General features: G+C 35.6%; 1 protein-coding gene across 2 annotated transcripts; it reads right to left on the bottom strand.

Annotated features, from left to right (window-relative positions):
- Positions 1 to 713: 713 nt before the first annotated feature.
- On the bottom strand, positions 714 to 11,293 carry YAE1 (YAE1 maturation factor of ABCE1). Of its 2 annotated transcripts, none has more exons than XM_037056528.1 (3): positions 11,136 to 11,293; positions 9,748 to 9,869; positions 714 to 7,854 (listed from the first exon to the last, which is right to left on the bottom strand). In XM_037056528.1, the coding sequence occupies exons 1-3, from the start codon at positions 11,262 to 11,264 to the stop codon at positions 7,425 to 7,427; spliced, it is 681 nt and encodes a 226-aa protein (XP_036912423.1). In that variant the 5' UTR covers positions 11,265 to 11,293; the 3' UTR covers positions 714 to 7,424. The 2 variants fall into 2 exon arrangements, with proteins under 2 accessions (XP_036912423.1, XP_036912424.1); XM_037056529.1 differs by having other exon boundaries at positions 11,119 to 11,195.
- Between the last annotated feature and the right edge of the window lie 5,510 nt (positions 11,294 to 16,803).

The raw sequence follows: 16,803 nt of genomic DNA on the forward strand, positions 1-16,803 counted from the left end.
AGGTCATATGTGTACAGTTTATAAACATGTACAAAATACTGGCAAACTTAACCAAAGTTATTCCCACAATCAAAATGTGGGGAAACAAAATTATATGAATATATTTTCTCTTCTAGATCTCTTCTAGTTACTAGTCACTTCCTAATTGAATTGTTTGAGGTTCTAAGTATTTTTTTTACTGGATAAGCTGTATTGTGGAGAAATGATTTATATGTATAATATTGGTTTTCCCCTGAAGTTAATTAAAAATAACTCAATTGGACTAATAAGTCTCAATTTTACAAACTGATCTTTCTCTTTTAACACAGAATATTGACAAATTCAACAAAAAGGTTATTTTTATTTTGTGTTTTATTTTATTTTGTTAAGGAAGTCTCAGAGAGTTTTAAGAAAGCTAGTTTTCATGCTACTAAGAACATACCTCAAATTCTGGGGGCACCACATAGTTGATGTAATTCCTATTATCAGCTGAAGAAAAACCTTGCGAAGGCTGTCAGAAAATGCCTAACAGGCAAATAAGAATGGCTTCTAGCACACCCATACCACGTTCTCTTCCAATGGGGTTTAAAGCTGCTTCAAGAAGTAAATTTCAGGTTTTGACATAATTGAAAAAAATTACCATCTTAATAAACTTTTTCTGATTTCTTTTTTTCCCCTTTACCAGATGGTCATCTGGGGATCTTTTCCTGAGTCACTGTTTTGGATTTGTTTTGTTTTTTTTTTTTGAGATAAGTTTCAGGATAAAGCACACATAGTTCTTCTTCTTTAGAAAAATTAATACTTTCCAAATACTTTTCTCTTCTTATTGTAAAACAGTACGTCAACATAAAATTCTGAAAAACCCCCCTCTAGTCCCACCACATTAACACATTGTCTTATCTGAGAATACTTTTCTAGTTTTAATCTGCAAAATACACTCTTAAACATAGTTTGTCTAAATAACATATTAAAAACTTAAAAATATACCATAATTATTTTCCTTGTTCCTATAGTTTTCATTATGACAACCTGTAAAGGGTGTGTAACTTTTTCTTTTTGAGTAGATATATCATATCTTACTTAGCAACTTGTTTACTGTTGATCATTTAGGTTGCCTCTAATCATTCTCTACTGTAGATGGAGTACGACCATAAATATCTTGTGCTGGAAGCTTTTATCAAGGAAGCTTGTGCTGTTTATTTCCTTAGATCAAAGTTTTAGAAGTGGGATGTCTTTGATTTGATACATAATTTGCTGTATCAAACCAAAAGCTGTATCAATGTTTATCTTGCTTCTTTGTCAGCGTCTTTGCTCCTTCTTTCCATTGACTCTGAACGTTTGTCAATGGCCACCTACCCTGCCTGACTTTTTCCAGTTGTCCTTTGGTTACTTTCTTGGAGGTAACACTGACCTATGATGAGGTCAAAAGTTTCATGTTCACAGTAAAGAGGTGGAGCTGGTGAGTGAGTGAACAAGGGTCATGTCTCTGACCTCACTGCTGCTGAATGCAGTCCTGTTTTAGTATACTGAAAGAAATAAAAATGATCTCTGACAAATGGGATCAGAGATCCCATTATATTGAACACTGTCAGATTCTAGGCATTATATGAACCTTATACGGTCCTGTAAGATTAAAAAACTGACTAATAATACATTATTTGGCATCTTGCACAAGAAAATATGATTTCAAATAAAGTTTAATTGGCTTCCATTTGACATTTAAATGTCTAAATACATTAAATGAGTCTTCCTTCCATAATCAATTTTATGGCAGTAATTCCTAAGGCAAAATTTTGTGGTTAGTTTTAAACAAGTAAATGACTTCATCATTGAAGTTTCCCAAATATAATTTGATGTTTCACAAATTAGAGTTCTCGGTTACTTTAGGGTCTAACTTTTGAAGTAAGTTTTTTCCCCCCAATGTTTCCAATAGGAAGAGGAAAGATATTTTATTTTCCAGTTATTTACATTATACCCTCATTTCAGTTGTTTCATTTATTGGCAAAGATTGTCAGTACCAGTGTTGTCAAATACTTTTATTATTACAAGGGATTTGACAAATCATTTGTTTTATGTCTAAAAATTCCTTACAGAACCATGTATTTATTTTATAAATAACAAAGCAGTATTATATGATGGTGATTTTGTAATTCATAGGGAAACAGGCTTAAATATTAGCTGGAATGAGTTGTATTTGATGTAAGAAAAATGTATTTGTAGATTTATTGACTAAAAAGGGTCAACATATTCAATAAGAAAGTAAATTATTTTTGTCTCTCAATATGTTTAAATTATAATGACTTGTGTTTGTATGTACTATATATATTGAGGGAGAGAGGTGAGAACATTTTTATTTCAAAGTTTAGGTACAGTCCTGCTTGACAATTGAGAGATGATTCAAGCATGTGAAATTATTTTATATCACTTCTGATTAAAGGCTATATGCTCTGGACCCAATTATTTTTGGATTTCAGGGATTTGGAGAATAAAAGGTGCTTTTCTCTTGTGAACGACTTTCCTTATGATTGGTTATTTTGATTTAGAAAAATTCTCAGTCTAAAATTAAAAAATGAGGGGCACACTAATTTTTTGAGTTTTTGGACATACTTCAGAAAACCCTTCTATCCACTGAATCTTACAAATGACTCAATGTGTTTGGCACAGCTTTAGGGATAATCACTGGCTTATTGTCCTTGTTACCATGAAGACTAAGCAAAGGCCACATTACATATCAGGATGCACCAGCACCACCCAGTGGCCTCCAACTAATTCAACAGCTCTTTGGAAATACCACCAGGAAGTTCAGGGCTTCTCTCTATGACGCGTTACATATGCACGCATGAGAGCACCAGGATTCAACTTTTGTAGAATTGAATCCATTGTGGGAATTCTGACCTTATCTTGTTATCCTAATTCTGGAAATATCAGACTATTTATAGGGCAATAAAATAGAGTTTGGTGTATGTTAAGGACTTTTCCCTCTTTTTGGCATATCTGTAGCCATACATGTATTTTTAAGTAGTGAGCTAACACACATTTTTAAAAAGTTAAGTAGGAGTTTATGAAAGCTAAAGAAACATTACCTCAAAATAAGCGACACATATTCTCTCCAACAGTAGTGTAGAACGTCTAAGGAGTCTGAGGAGAATTTAGTTTCTGTGTAAGTTCAACACACCTTTCTATAACACTTCCTAGATGACAAAGATTCCCCCCCCCCAGTAGGGAATGATACTTCTTTTTCTAGATGTATAACAAACAAACTTCTGGTAAATTTTTTGTTCCTTGATGATGCTAATTACTGTACGCATTATAGAAAAATACTTGCTAGCTGGTTAGATTTGAAAAATGGATAGTAGTAGAAACTAATAGCGAAGGGAAAATATGTGTGTAGTCCCTCTCCTAAACACAATCACTGCTGCTGTTATTATTTTGTATGCCTCTATCTTGAGCAAACTCTGGAGCTGTGGTTTGCCTTTTTAAAATTTCAACTGGGCCATTTGGTGGCCATGACTGGACAAGTTACTCAGTCTTCTTGGTGCCTTGATTTCTTCATCTCCAGGATTGGGAGAATTAATAACTATGCATAGGGTTGTTATGAGGATTAAACAAAATAACATATGCAAAGTTTTCAGAACAGTAGCTGTATATTGTTAATACCATGTATTAGCGATTACTTTTCCATCTCTTCCAACTCCTTCTTACAGTTATTAGATACTGTATACCAGGCATTCTCATAAAAACTACTATTTTTGTGTGCTTCCAGTTTTCTTTAGTTTGTCTTTTATTAGCTGAAAGTGTATTATAAATGTAATTTTGTATCTTTAAAACTTATTTATTCATTAGTGCAATTTTGTTAGTGATTGGTAAATACGATTATCTTACAACTTAGCATATATGTGGATTTTTACTAACGTGCCAAATGAAAAGAAACATTAAAAAAGGTAAACTTAAACCTTTACCTTTTTCTGAAAACAATATAACATGCTATATTCGGGAATTTTAAATTTCTGATTTTCATTTTGGTTAGTATATGCATTTAAATATTTTTTCTCTCGCCAAGTACCACCTATACATCTATGTACAGGGGGCATGGTACTCAGTGTTGGTGATGTAACAATGAAATGCTGAAGTCTGTGATACTCAAAATCACAGGCAGAAGGAACACTGGGAAGAGCAACTAATTCTGACTGACCAAGTTGAAACTTGAGCTGTTACTGAAGGATGAACAGGACTTTTCTGAAAAGGAATGATGTGGTATGAAGTATAATTGGCAGAAGCGTCAGGAATGAGCAATATTACAAGCTGTAAATTATCCATAAAACACTGTAGTATCATCCATAGAATGTGGTGTGCGCTGGGGAGCAGGAGACAGGAGGGGAGTTCAGACTGACAATGCTGCTTGGACTCAGAATTCAGATGTATGATTTATCCAGTAGAAGTAAGTAGTAATAAATAGAAGAAAAAGTGCTGCTGCAGAAGGAAGGAGGATTATAAAAGTAGGGATGATTCCTCATGTCCAGTGAAGGAGACATATGATAGAACTGAGAACAAGTCAGGGGCAGTTGTGTGACTTTGGCTATCACTGATCTTAGCCAAAAGCAGTTTAAAGCCAAGGAGGGTAAATGGGGAGAAAACAATCTGAGACAGCGACAACTCCTCTTACAGGAAGTTTGTTGGGAAAAGACAGTACACAAGAACAGAAGCAAGAAGCCAACTATGATTGTAAAGGATCTTCATGATGGGACTTTGAGAATTTCTGGAGCACAAGAAGTCTGACTGGTAGTTCATTAACACAATGTATATTTAATTAATCCTTGGTCTGAAATTACTAAGTCAGACTCAATTCCTATATAGATATCTACATATATTTGGTCTTTATATATTGACTATTTCTCTATATCCTAAACTGGAACACAAAACATTTATTTTAGTTTGAAGATGGGTGAGATTCACAAGTTGGACTTGGTTCAAAGCTTTTACTTTGGTTTTGGTTTACCACAAAGCAGTTCATTAGCAGCGCTAAGGATATAAATGAGATAAGGATGCAGCTGTGAGTTCAGCTGCCCACACTTCCTGTTAATTTATCACAAAAATTGTGGTGGCCTCACCAGCTCCAGCAACTGAAATGTCAGAAAAGCACAGCACTGTGGGCTTTTGCACCCTTACCAACAAAAACACCACACTGTGTCACCATCTAGAAATAACATTAAAGGTGAAAAAATTTTTTCCTCAGAGAGATGCTAGTGGGCAAACATTAAACATATACCCAAGTAGTTATAATATGATGTAGAAATACCAATGGCTATAGAGTTAGATGAAGTACCATGAGTATTTAAAGTCTCACAGAAATGCTTATTATTAGAAACACAGAGTAAAGTCCTGTATCTTAGGCCTCCCCTCCTTAGAAATCCCATAAACATACGACCAGCCATTATACTTAACTGTAAGTTTTTATTTTATTTGTCATTCTTCCTATATCCCCAAACTGCTTCTTTTATTAGATTTATCTTTGACTTTGCTAGAATATATACCCAAGGAATTTTAAAACAAGACACTTAAATAACGAGATGGTGTCTCAGGCTTTGAAACTCTGGCTGTGTGTTCTGGGACGATTTTGCCAAATGTTTATGTTCATCTAGGGCCTTTTCATGGCAAGACACGGCAGGCCTACAACATATGAGGCAAGGTAAAAGATACAAGGTGAGTGAGGTTTCTTTCCCTTGCTTTTGTTGGTTCTAGTAAAATACACATGCTCTCATAATAAAAAAACAAAAATACACACATAATACACAAAAAACAAGAGAAAAAGGGGAAATAGTAATAAATAGGCTCACATTCATGCAGTACAGGAATAAGGAGCACACCATTAATATTCCTCTGTAGTTCATGAACTCCTGTATTTTTAAAAAGGCAAAGCAAGTGTAAAATGTTTTCAACCCAACAGCCTCATCAACTCAGCCAACTTGACTTCTTTTGCTATGAACATCCACACAAAAACACCCTATTTCCTGTGGCAAGGGCTGTTGTCTTCAGGGAATTTTATGAGAATGAAACCAAATAAAATCTCAAGATTTACTACACTCATGAAAGTTTTACTCAGGGTGATTTTGGCTTTCCTCTTATGTAGCATTCTAATGGACATTTCACACCTAACATGCAGCAACATGAAGACTTTAGAGACTGCTTATAACATTCCATGAGGATTTGAGATTTTTGCTGCATCCATAAATGTGAAAAAAATGTGTGAATCTCTGAAATATTGCTTATATCTAGAGATAAAAACACTTAAAAAATTGTCAAATGCCACTTGATATCTTCAGCATATTTCAGTAAATGCTGAAACACTATATGATCTTCTGACTTCAAATTCGTTGTTTCAATTCCTTAATGTTCTGTGAAGTTTGAGGAGGTTGTAAGATTACAGTAGTGTATTTTCTTCATCTTTTGAGACATATTTTACAGATTCTCTATCTCAGTATATCTGTCTTTTAGAATTGATGGTAGATATAAGTATCAGTGAAAAAAACAATTAAGGCTATCAATATGGCAATTATTTGTATGCCTCTGAAGTCTGGTCCCTCATATAAATTTATGTTGCAGGCAAAAAAGTGATAAAAAAATCTTTTCCTAATCTTATAGGCTTAGGTCCTGGAATAAAAGTTTGAATCTAATTTTATCTATGCCAGACTAAGAATATTGCTACAAGTCAGTGGTTTCAGTGTTTATTCCTATGTGGATATGAAGTAAAACTATAACATAAATATAATAAACTGACACATTTGTTAGGCAACAGTACTAACTCCTAATTACTTGGAAAAACTAAGTAGTACTTGAGCATGAAGTTTATTTCCTGTATTTTTCAAAGAACTGTATGTTTTTACTTTTAACTAACATGAAACAAACTAATTTTAGTGTTTGCAGTATGTTTTTAATCATTATAAACATTTCTTCACGGGGCAGTTTCTTACATGTATAGGCTCTTAATTTCATATATTATCAATATATCCATATATATATATATATGGATATATATCTATTTACAATGTTAGCTATTATTTTTGGTAACTTTGGTGAGATTAGCTGAAGATGAGGTCCTAACCAACTGATAACGACAGAACAGAAAGTAGGGTTAGGTCCTTACAAAGTGTTTGATTCATTTTTGCTAAAGAGTTTGAAAATGCCTGGTTTTAATCAGAAATTTGAAAATGACAATGACAAATGGAATTTCTGAGAATATCTTAACCTCCAAAAAAATTACCAGTGACAGAGAAAAAAGGCTTATATTGCATTTAATAGTGTTAATTCTGAACATGTTTCAAATTTCCACGAAGGATAGTGAAGTGTTCAATGTAGAAACCCCATATAAATTTTGGTAAGCTTGTTAACAGGTAAAATGTTCTATGGAATGTTCTGGACATTATTTTCATTAGAAAAGAAGATAATTTTCAAAGCTGCCTGAGGTATTGTAATATGTCTACTGATACTCCCAGCTGTTTTACTAAACTGGCTGTCTGTTCTAAAATCCAAGCCTCACTTGGATTTTCAGAATGTGCATGCTCCTGTATTCCACAACATTCTGAAGATGAACAATCTACCCCACTAGGACTCTTGCTACAGTTTTTGTTAAACTCAGCATTATTTTCACAGAGTCTTTCATCTTTAGCTTCATCAATCTTTTTCTCAGCTGGAACTACATGACAAAGGTCCATATCCTGAATGGAGTCCAATAAATCGACAACACGGGGCTGTGGGGTGACTGATTTCAGATGTTGGAGCACATGCTCTTCGCACTGGTCAACTGCATCCAGAAGATCATTTATTTTACTGATCAAAGCTGAACTATTATTGTGACGGTGACACCAGGAGAGCAAAGCACTGAATGAAAATATAAACAAGAGTTAAATAGAAAAAAAAATAAACAGTCATAGGCTTTCAGAATTTTTGATGTTTCTTTTCTACCCTATGTGTTTCTTTTCTACATAACAGCACACAAACCAAATTAATAATAAGAATGCAATTCAAAATAAAAATAATGGTAAATAGGATTAAAAATATAAGGATATTATCTTTCAATAGAAATGAAACAATTGGGCTTAATCATATAAACTGTTTCTAATTCATAACCACACCCCTTCACAGCACCACATTCACTCTTCCTCATTTTAAGATGTTCCCCTATGGCCGTGGAGCTTCTGAGGGATACAACTCAGAAAGAGATCAGAAAAATTCGTTTCTCCTTTAAGGACAGCACAGCTTCTCTAAACAACTGATTCTTCAACTTGGATGCACATTAAAATCACCTGGGAGCTCTTAAAACTATCAAGGTCTAAGTCGTACCCCAGAATAATTAAATCGTAATCTCTAGGGGTGTTATTTTTTAAAGCTGCTAGCAATCCAGCTGACATCAAGGTGCAGCCAAGGTTGAAAACTATTGTTCTAATCATATACAGCAGTTGCTTGCCATCAAAACTGAAGGTTAGGAAAAAAAGCTTTTAGGCAACTTTACATTCCCAACTTTGTTATAAGTAGACACTGTTTGCTAAGCTAACAATTTTCTTGAAGAAGGTAAAAATTCTTCTAGTCCTAATAAATATTTTTCTTTACTACTCTAATACAGATAGTACTTTTGTTTCTTCTGTATTTCAGATCGTTCAGATAATCATGTCATGAAATGGTTGTTGTGAAATGTAATGTTTTGACCTGGCCAGTTGGTTCAGTTGGTTGAAGCGTCATGCCGTACACCAAAAGGTTTGCGGGTTCCATTCCCAGTCAGGGCACATATCTAGGTTGCCGGTTCTACCCTGGTCGGAGTGCTTATTGGAGGCAACTGATCAATGTCTCTCTTTACATCAATGTTTCTCTCCCCCCACCCTTCCTCTCTCTCTAAAAAAAATCAATAAACATATTCTCAGGTGAGGGTTAAAAAATATGATGTCTTAAAAATGGAATCCAGTAATGTAAAAGATTTCCAAAGCTTATAAAAGATTAACTTAACTTGATGAGAAGATGAACATAATCATTTTCTTATGGTAGGAGGGTGCAAATTTCGATTTCTGACCATTGCATTTTCTAAAACCTTTAACACAAGAATTTTATTTTGATAACTTTCATTTTCTATCCTTTTGAAAAATCAGTGATTCTTTGCATCATTTTCTCTACAGAGGGCCTTTTAAAAGGTCTAGAGTATTAAAGAATACAACCCCAGCATGTTCCTTGCTTCATGTACCATTTCACCACTTGGCTCTGAAACATGCCATTATTGCTACAGAATCTGGAGAGGTGTTCAATGTTCAGGATGCAAGTAAATGAGATCATTTTTCTCTCTATTACCAGCTATAATTTTCATCATGTACTTCTAGTCTAGAATTCTGCTGTGCTGTGTTCTGCCAGATGTACAAGACTAAAAGCTTTATTTAAACCCTGAGGATCTTTTAAATTACTTTGAAAAACAGACTGTTGATAATTCAGGTAGCAAAACAAAAAACCAAAAACGAACAAGCAAAAAACAAATGAACCAAAAAACCCAAATGCCTTCCTATCTTTTCTTTGCTATAAAGGATATCTAGCTCATATATTAAGTGAATGAACTGATAATCTTCACTTTTTGAAGGCAATATTATTATTCTAATGCTTTGCAGCAAGCACTCTTGTGGATTTAAGAGTAGAAAAAGCATTTTAGTTTAAACACTTTATTTTTACATACTTTTACAAAAATCCTCTACTAATACTGAGTATAAAATGACTCAGCATTTAAATTTTAACAATTACCTCAAAGTTCCTCTGAGTTGTCCATAGTTCATCATGATTTCTGCACCTTCTTTATAACCTTGATTGAAGCCTTGTTGAAGAGTAACTGCTTTGCCAGCCTCTAGTCCATCTCTATAGCCTTCCTGAAAATAAGTAATGAAGAACTGCAGCTATAACATCAAGTGGATCATTGCAGGTTTTTCTAGAAAGTCATAAAACCAATTTAGAAAATCAATGAAAACAAGCCTTTCCTGTGTTGACATAATGGTTCTAAACATATGGCATAGCCACACAAAGTAGACTGTAATTCTCATAAAAATGTAGTACTGCTTTACCCCATTAAAAGTCCTATGTCAGAAAGGATACATGGAGAATTACAAGGATGGCTCTTTGCAACTGATTGGATTGGTATGGGTAAATGAGGCAAGCCAGTAGACAGGGTTATCAGAAGTCTTGGATAATTAACTGAAGTAGGGAAAGAGGAAATTGGTTCAGCAAAAGGAAAACAAGAAATCTGGCTTTAGAAATTTTGCTTGATACCTAAATTCAACTAACCTGCAAATTCAGTGTGGACAGGGATTTTTTTTTTTTGTACTGCATCTCCTTTGATGCTACAATGCTCAAAAGATGGTCAATTAAAAGATACCCTAGACCCACACACAGCATTTCTGAAATTGACAACACGGTTGTGGGCTAAACAATTATTTTACTGAAACATTAAACAAAAGCAGATTTAGGGCAATTTAATGGTTGGCAAGGATATTAAGTGAAAGTGGACCTCACCATTTGTCCCCGAACTAAGCTTTGAGTGCTCTACCTGGAAATTGGGTGTGTGGTATTAAGCTTAGTCTCAATGAAGAGACAAATTAGAGATGGATATAGCATACCTAACAAAAAAAACCCCACCAACTTTAATACTTCCTTACCTAGCCACCAGTATTCCATATTAGCTTTCCCTTACTGCCCTTTGACAACATTCTTACATCCACTTCTTCCACATACATTGATTATTACCGCCCCTAACTTTAGGCTCCTCACGGATTCAAGCAACCCTGTATGTAAACTGAACAAGTCTTCTGATATCCGTAATTAGTAAAGTGCACACATTTCCACTCCACTCCCTTCCCTACGATCCCCACCGAGCTGCAATCTCTTCAAAGTTCAGACAGTTTATTTTGGTGGGATCCGCGTCTATCCCACTCCGCCAGCGCTCGCGGAAAGCACCGGTGGTTTCATAGGCTTTAGGAAAAACCCACTGTGCAAACTTAGCAAGGAGCAGGCAGCTTGGTCGGCAACTCGGAGGCAGGCCGCGCCGGCGGCAGGAACCGCATCGGGCCCCAATCTCCCGGGGAACCTCTTCACAACCCGGCCTCTCTTCCCACAGGCTGGCGCCCTCCACGCAGCTTTACTTTGACTCGTCTCCGCATGTGGCTCTGCCATTCTCGCTGCACCAGGAGCGACTCGTCTGCTTCCTCATCAAACACTTCCCCCTCCTTTCCACCGCCAGGCCCCGAAGAAGCAGCTCGGACCCACGACATCACCGAGGTAACCACAAGGAAGCTCCGAGAACTCCTTCCGGTTTGAGAGTGGGGAGGGGGGCGAGGGGGTGGGGGGCGGGGTCTGATGACTGAATGTCGTTCGCTGGATGGCTGCGCTTGCGCGTGGGGCGTGCCTAGTGTGGGCGGCAGAGGCAGTTTCTGGTGTGTCCTAGCTGCTGTCTCTGGTCTTTGCTCACTGGTATTTTCTAGCTTATTAATTTAGGAAATGTTTAAACATGTAGAGGATTTTTATGAGATTATTTGAGCCAAACTGAGGGCAACTCCTGGGAAGCAAAATCTCAACAGATTGAGAAAGTGTTCCTGAAAATAGCAGTTTTGCACTGACCTGTATTTTGCAGTGTATAATGCACTCCTGTGTGTAATGTGCACCCAGATTTTTGGCCTAAACTTTCAGGAATAAACGATATTCCATTAAAAAATTTTAATTTAATTGTTATTTAGTTATATTTAGATACTTGTTTTTTTTTCCATATGGATATCGTCATTGCTTTCTAGAGTTACACTTTAAAAAAAGAATTGAAAACATTTATATAGATAGGGAATATAAGAATTGAAAACATTTATATAGATAGGGAATTAGTATTACCTATGTATAATGCACATCCTCATTTTGCCCTAAAATTTGGTCAAAAGTGTGCATTATACACGGCAAAATATGGCGTTTTATAAATGGCAATCAAATGAGGTTTAAGGGGTTACATGAAATCCATTGGTGGTGGGAAGGTGGGAGAAAGCAAAGCCAGGAAATCATTGGGACTGAGTAAAAAGTAAAATGAATAGATACATACTTTTATTTTTTCTTCATTCTTTTTAAAATTTAATTTCTGTTGTACTTTTTCCCATTACCATTTAGCCCCCTTTGCCCCTCTCCAGCCAGCAATGACCACACTGTTGTCCATGTCCATGAGTCCTTTTTCCTAGATCTCTCCACAACCCTGACCTCCCCAAACCCTACTAGCTGTTATCTGCTCTCCACCTGTGAGTCTGTCTCTCTTTTGCTTGTTAGTTAAGTTTGTTCATTAGATTCCACATGTAAATGAAATCGTATGGTATTTGTCTTTCTCTGGCTGATTTCACTTAGGTCCGTAATATTCTCCAGGTCCATCCATCCTGTCTCAAAGGGTAAAATTTTCTTTTTTATAAGGCCAAGTAGAATTCCAGTATGTAAATGTCCCATAATTGTTTTATCCACACATCTACTGGTGGACACTTGGGCTGCTTCCATATCTTGGAAATTGTAAATAAAGCTGCAATGAACATAGGGATACTTATGTGTTTTGAATTAGTGTTTTGGGTTCCTTTGGATATATTCCCAGAAGTGGAGTCACTGGGTCAAAAGGAAGATCCATTTTTCAATTTTTTGAGGTAACTCCATACTGCTTTCCACAGTGGTGGCACCAATCTGCATTCCCACCAATAGTGCAAATGGGTTTTCCTTTCTCCACATCCTCCCCTGCACTTGTTATTTCTTGGTTTATTGATGATAGGCATTCTGACAAGTGTGAGGTAGTATCTCATTTTGGTTTTAATTTGCATTTCTCTGATGATTAGTGACATTGAACATCTTTTCATAGGTCTATTGGCCATCCGTATGTTCTCTTTTGGAAAAGTGTCTATTCAGTTCCTTTGCCCATTGTTTAATTGAGTTGTTCGGTTTTTTAGTGTTGAGTTTTGTAAGTACTTTATAAATTTTAAATATTAACCCCTTATCAGATATACTAATGAATATGTTCTCCCATTCTGTGGGTTATCTCTATTTTGTTGCTGATTTCTTTTTCTGTTGATATGTTTTTAGTTTGATGTAGTCCCATTTGTTTATTTTTTCTTTTGTTTCCCCTGCCTGGGGATATATATCTGATAAAATATTGCTTTAGGCAATGTCTGAGATTTTGCTGCCTATGTTTTCTACTAGGATTTTTATGATTTTGGGTCTAACATTTAAGTCTTTGATCCATTTTGAATTTATTCTCATGTGTGATGTAAGAAGGTGGTCTAGTTTCACTTTTCTGCATGTATCTGTCCAATTTTCCCAACACCATTTATAGAATAAACTATCTTCAGCCTATTGTATGTGCTTGCTTCCTCCGTTGGATATTAATTGATTATAAAGGTGTGGGTTTATTTATGGGTGCTCTATTCTGTTCCATCGATCTATGTGTATATTTTTATGCCAGTACAATGCTGTTTTGATTACTATAGTCTTCTAGTATAGTTTGATATTAGGAAGTGTGACTCCTCTACCTTTGTTCTATCTCAGGATCACTGTTGCTAATTTGGGGCCTTTTGTGGTTCCATTTACATTTCTAAAAATTTTGGTTTTGGTCTGTCATTGGATCTAGGAATTGTGTTGAATCTATAGATTGCTTTGGGTAGTATGGCCATTTTAATGATGCTAATTTTTCCTATCCATGAATAGGGTATGTGCTTCCACTTATTTGTATCTTCTTTAATTTCTTTCTTTAGTGTCTTATAACTTTCCATGTATAGGTTTTTACATCCTTGGTTAGGTTTATTCCTAGGTATTTTATTCTTTGTGAAGCAATTGTAAATGGGATTGTTTTCTTAACTTCCCTTTCTGTTAGTTTGTCATTGGTGTATAAAAATGCAACTGATTTCTAGATATTAATTCTGTATCCTGTTACTTTGCTGAATTCATTTGTCAGTTCTAGAAGTTTCTTAGTGGGATTTTGGGATTCTTATGTCATCTGGAAAGAAAGACAGTTTTACCTCTTTCTTTCCATTTTGGATGCCTTTTATTTCTTCTTCTTGTCTGATTGCTTTGGCTAGGACTTCTAGGGCTATATAGAATAAGAGAGGTGAAAGCAGACATCACTGTCTTGTTCCCAATCTTAAGGGGAATACTTGTAGTTTTTTCCTACTGAGTATCATGATGGCAGTAGATTAGTCATATATGGCCTTTTTTATGTTTAGATATGCTCCCTCTATTCCCACTTCGCTGAGAGTTTTTATCATAAAATAGTGCTGGATTTTAGCAAACACTTTTCCTTCATCTATTTGTATGATCATGTGGTTTTTATCTTTCATTTTGTTCATGTGGTGAATCAAATTTATTGATTTGTGAATGTTGTACCACCCTTGAATTCCCAGAGTAAATCCTGTTTGATCATTATGTATGATCTTTTTGATGCATTGCTGTATTAGTTTGCTAATACTTTGTTGAGAATTTTAGCATCTATTGTTATTAGGGATATTGGCATATAATTTTCTTTTTCAGTGTCTTTATCTGATTTTGGAATTAGGATAATGCGGGTCTCATAAAATTAGTTTGGGAGGTTTCTCTTCTCTTGGATTTTTATGAATAGTTTGAGAAGAAGAGATATTTGTTCTTTTTGGACTGTTTGGTAAAATTCACTTGTGAAGTCATCCAATCCAGAGCTTTTGTTTGTTGGGAGCATTTTGATTACTGCTTCAATTTCACTAGTTGTATTCTGTCGGTCCAGATTCTCTGATTCTTCCTGATTTAGTTTTGGAAGATTGTATGTTTCTAGCAATTTCTCTACTTTGTCAACATTGTCCAGTTTATTGGCATCATGTTGTTCATAACATTTCTTAGAATCCTTTGTTTTTCTTTGGTGTCAGTTTTTATTTCTTCTCTTTCATTTCTGATTTTATTTGGGTCCTTTCTATTTTTTTCTTGAAAAGTCTGATAGGTTTACCAGTCTTATTTATCTCTTGAAAGAACCAGCTTTGAATTCATTGACCTTTCATATCATTTTTAAGACTCTATTTTGTTTATTTCTGCTCTGATCTTTAATATTTCCTTCCCTCTACTCATTATGGTCTTTCTTGTCCTTGTTCAAATTCTTTTAAATATAAAATTAGATATTTTTTTGTGTTTTTGAGATAGGCCCATAATGCTATGAATTTCCTTCTTAGAATTTCTTTCCCAGTGTCCCATAGATTTTGGTTTGTTGTGTCCTCATTTTCATTTGTTTCCAGGTATCTTTTGATTTCTTCCTTCTTGACTCATTCATTGCTTAATAAAATGTTATTTAGCTTCCAATATTTTTTAATGTTCTTCTTGTGATTGATATCTAGTTGCATAGCATTGTGGTCAGAGAAGATGCTTGATATGATTTCAGTCTTCTTAAATTTATTGAGACTTGTTTTGTGTCCTAACATGTGGCTTGTCCTAGAAAATTTTCTATGTGCACTTGGAAAGTGTGTATATTTTGCTGCCTTGGGGTGAAATGCTCTGAAGATATCAGTTAAGTCCATTTAAGGCCACTGTTTCTTTGTTGATGTTTTGCCTGGAAGATATATCCATTGAAGTCAATGGGGTGTTAACATCCCCAACTATGACTGTATTTATTTATTTATATATTTTTATTCCACAGTCTTTCTTTAAATATATGTTATTCTTTATGCTGTTACAGTTGTCCTATTATCTGCCCTTTATTCCCCTCTGCCCTGCACACCCACCCCATGCCCATTGTCTGCCAGCTGCACCTGTGTGCCCAGGGTCCACCCATTGTTGTCTTGTATGCTCCAGGTACCTTGTGCGCCTGGTGTCACTGCTTTTGGTGCATTGGCCCCTCTCTGCTTGGCTGGCCAACTCTGCCCCACCTACCGGTCTGGATGAATGTGTCTATTTCAACTCCTTGGCTGTCTAACTTCCATACAGTTCAATTTTCTGTCAATTCTGGTTGTTGTTTTGTTTCTAAATTGTTGTCCTTATTTTGGTTGTGTGAGGAGGCACAGTGGGTCTACCTATGCCTCCATCTTGGCTGGAAGTCCTCATTTCTTTTTCTTGTCTGATTGCTGTGGCTGGGACTTCCAATACTATGTTGAATAGAAGTGTTGAAAGTAGACATTGTTGTCTTGTTCCTGGTCATAGTGGGAAAGCTTTTAGTTCTTGACTATTGAGTATGATGTTGGCTCTATGTTTCTCGTATATGGCCTTTATTATGTTGAGGTAGTCCCGCTTTGCCGAATGTTTTTTTTTTTATCATAAATGAGTGCTGTACCTTATCAAATGGTTTTTCTGTGTCTATTGATATGATCATGATTTTTGTCTTTTTGTTTATGTGATTTATTACATTTATTGATTGGCAAATAGTGTGCTATTCTTGCATCCTTGGGATGAATCCCACTTGCTCATGGTGCATGATATTTTTAACATATTGCTGGATGTGGTTTGCCAATATTTTGTTAAGGATTTTAGCGTCTATGTTCATCAGCGATATCGGCCTATAGTTTTCTTTCTTTGTTGTGTCTTTGTCTGCTTTTGGAATTAGGATAATTCTGGCCTCATAAAAAGTGTTTGGGAGTTTTTCCTCTTCTTGGATTTTTTTGAGTAGTCTGAGAAGGACAGGGATCAGCTCCTCCTTAAATGTTTTGTGAAATTCTCCTGCAGAACTGTCCAGTTCACGGCTTTTGTGTGCCTGGAGGTTTTTTTAAATATGTTTTATTGATTATGCCATGATTATCCCATTTCCCCTCTTTCATTCCCCTCCCCCCTGCACACCCCCTCCCCCCAACCCCACTTTAGTTCATG

The sequence above is a fragment of the Sturnira hondurensis genome, unplaced genomic scaffold, assembly GCF_014824575.4.
Source record: "Sturnira hondurensis isolate 20B ecotype Veracruz unplaced genomic scaffold, ASM1482457v3 Scaffold0008992, whole genome shotgun sequence".
NCBI classification, from domain to species: domain Eukaryota; kingdom Metazoa; phylum Chordata; class Mammalia; order Chiroptera; family Phyllostomidae; genus Sturnira; species Sturnira hondurensis.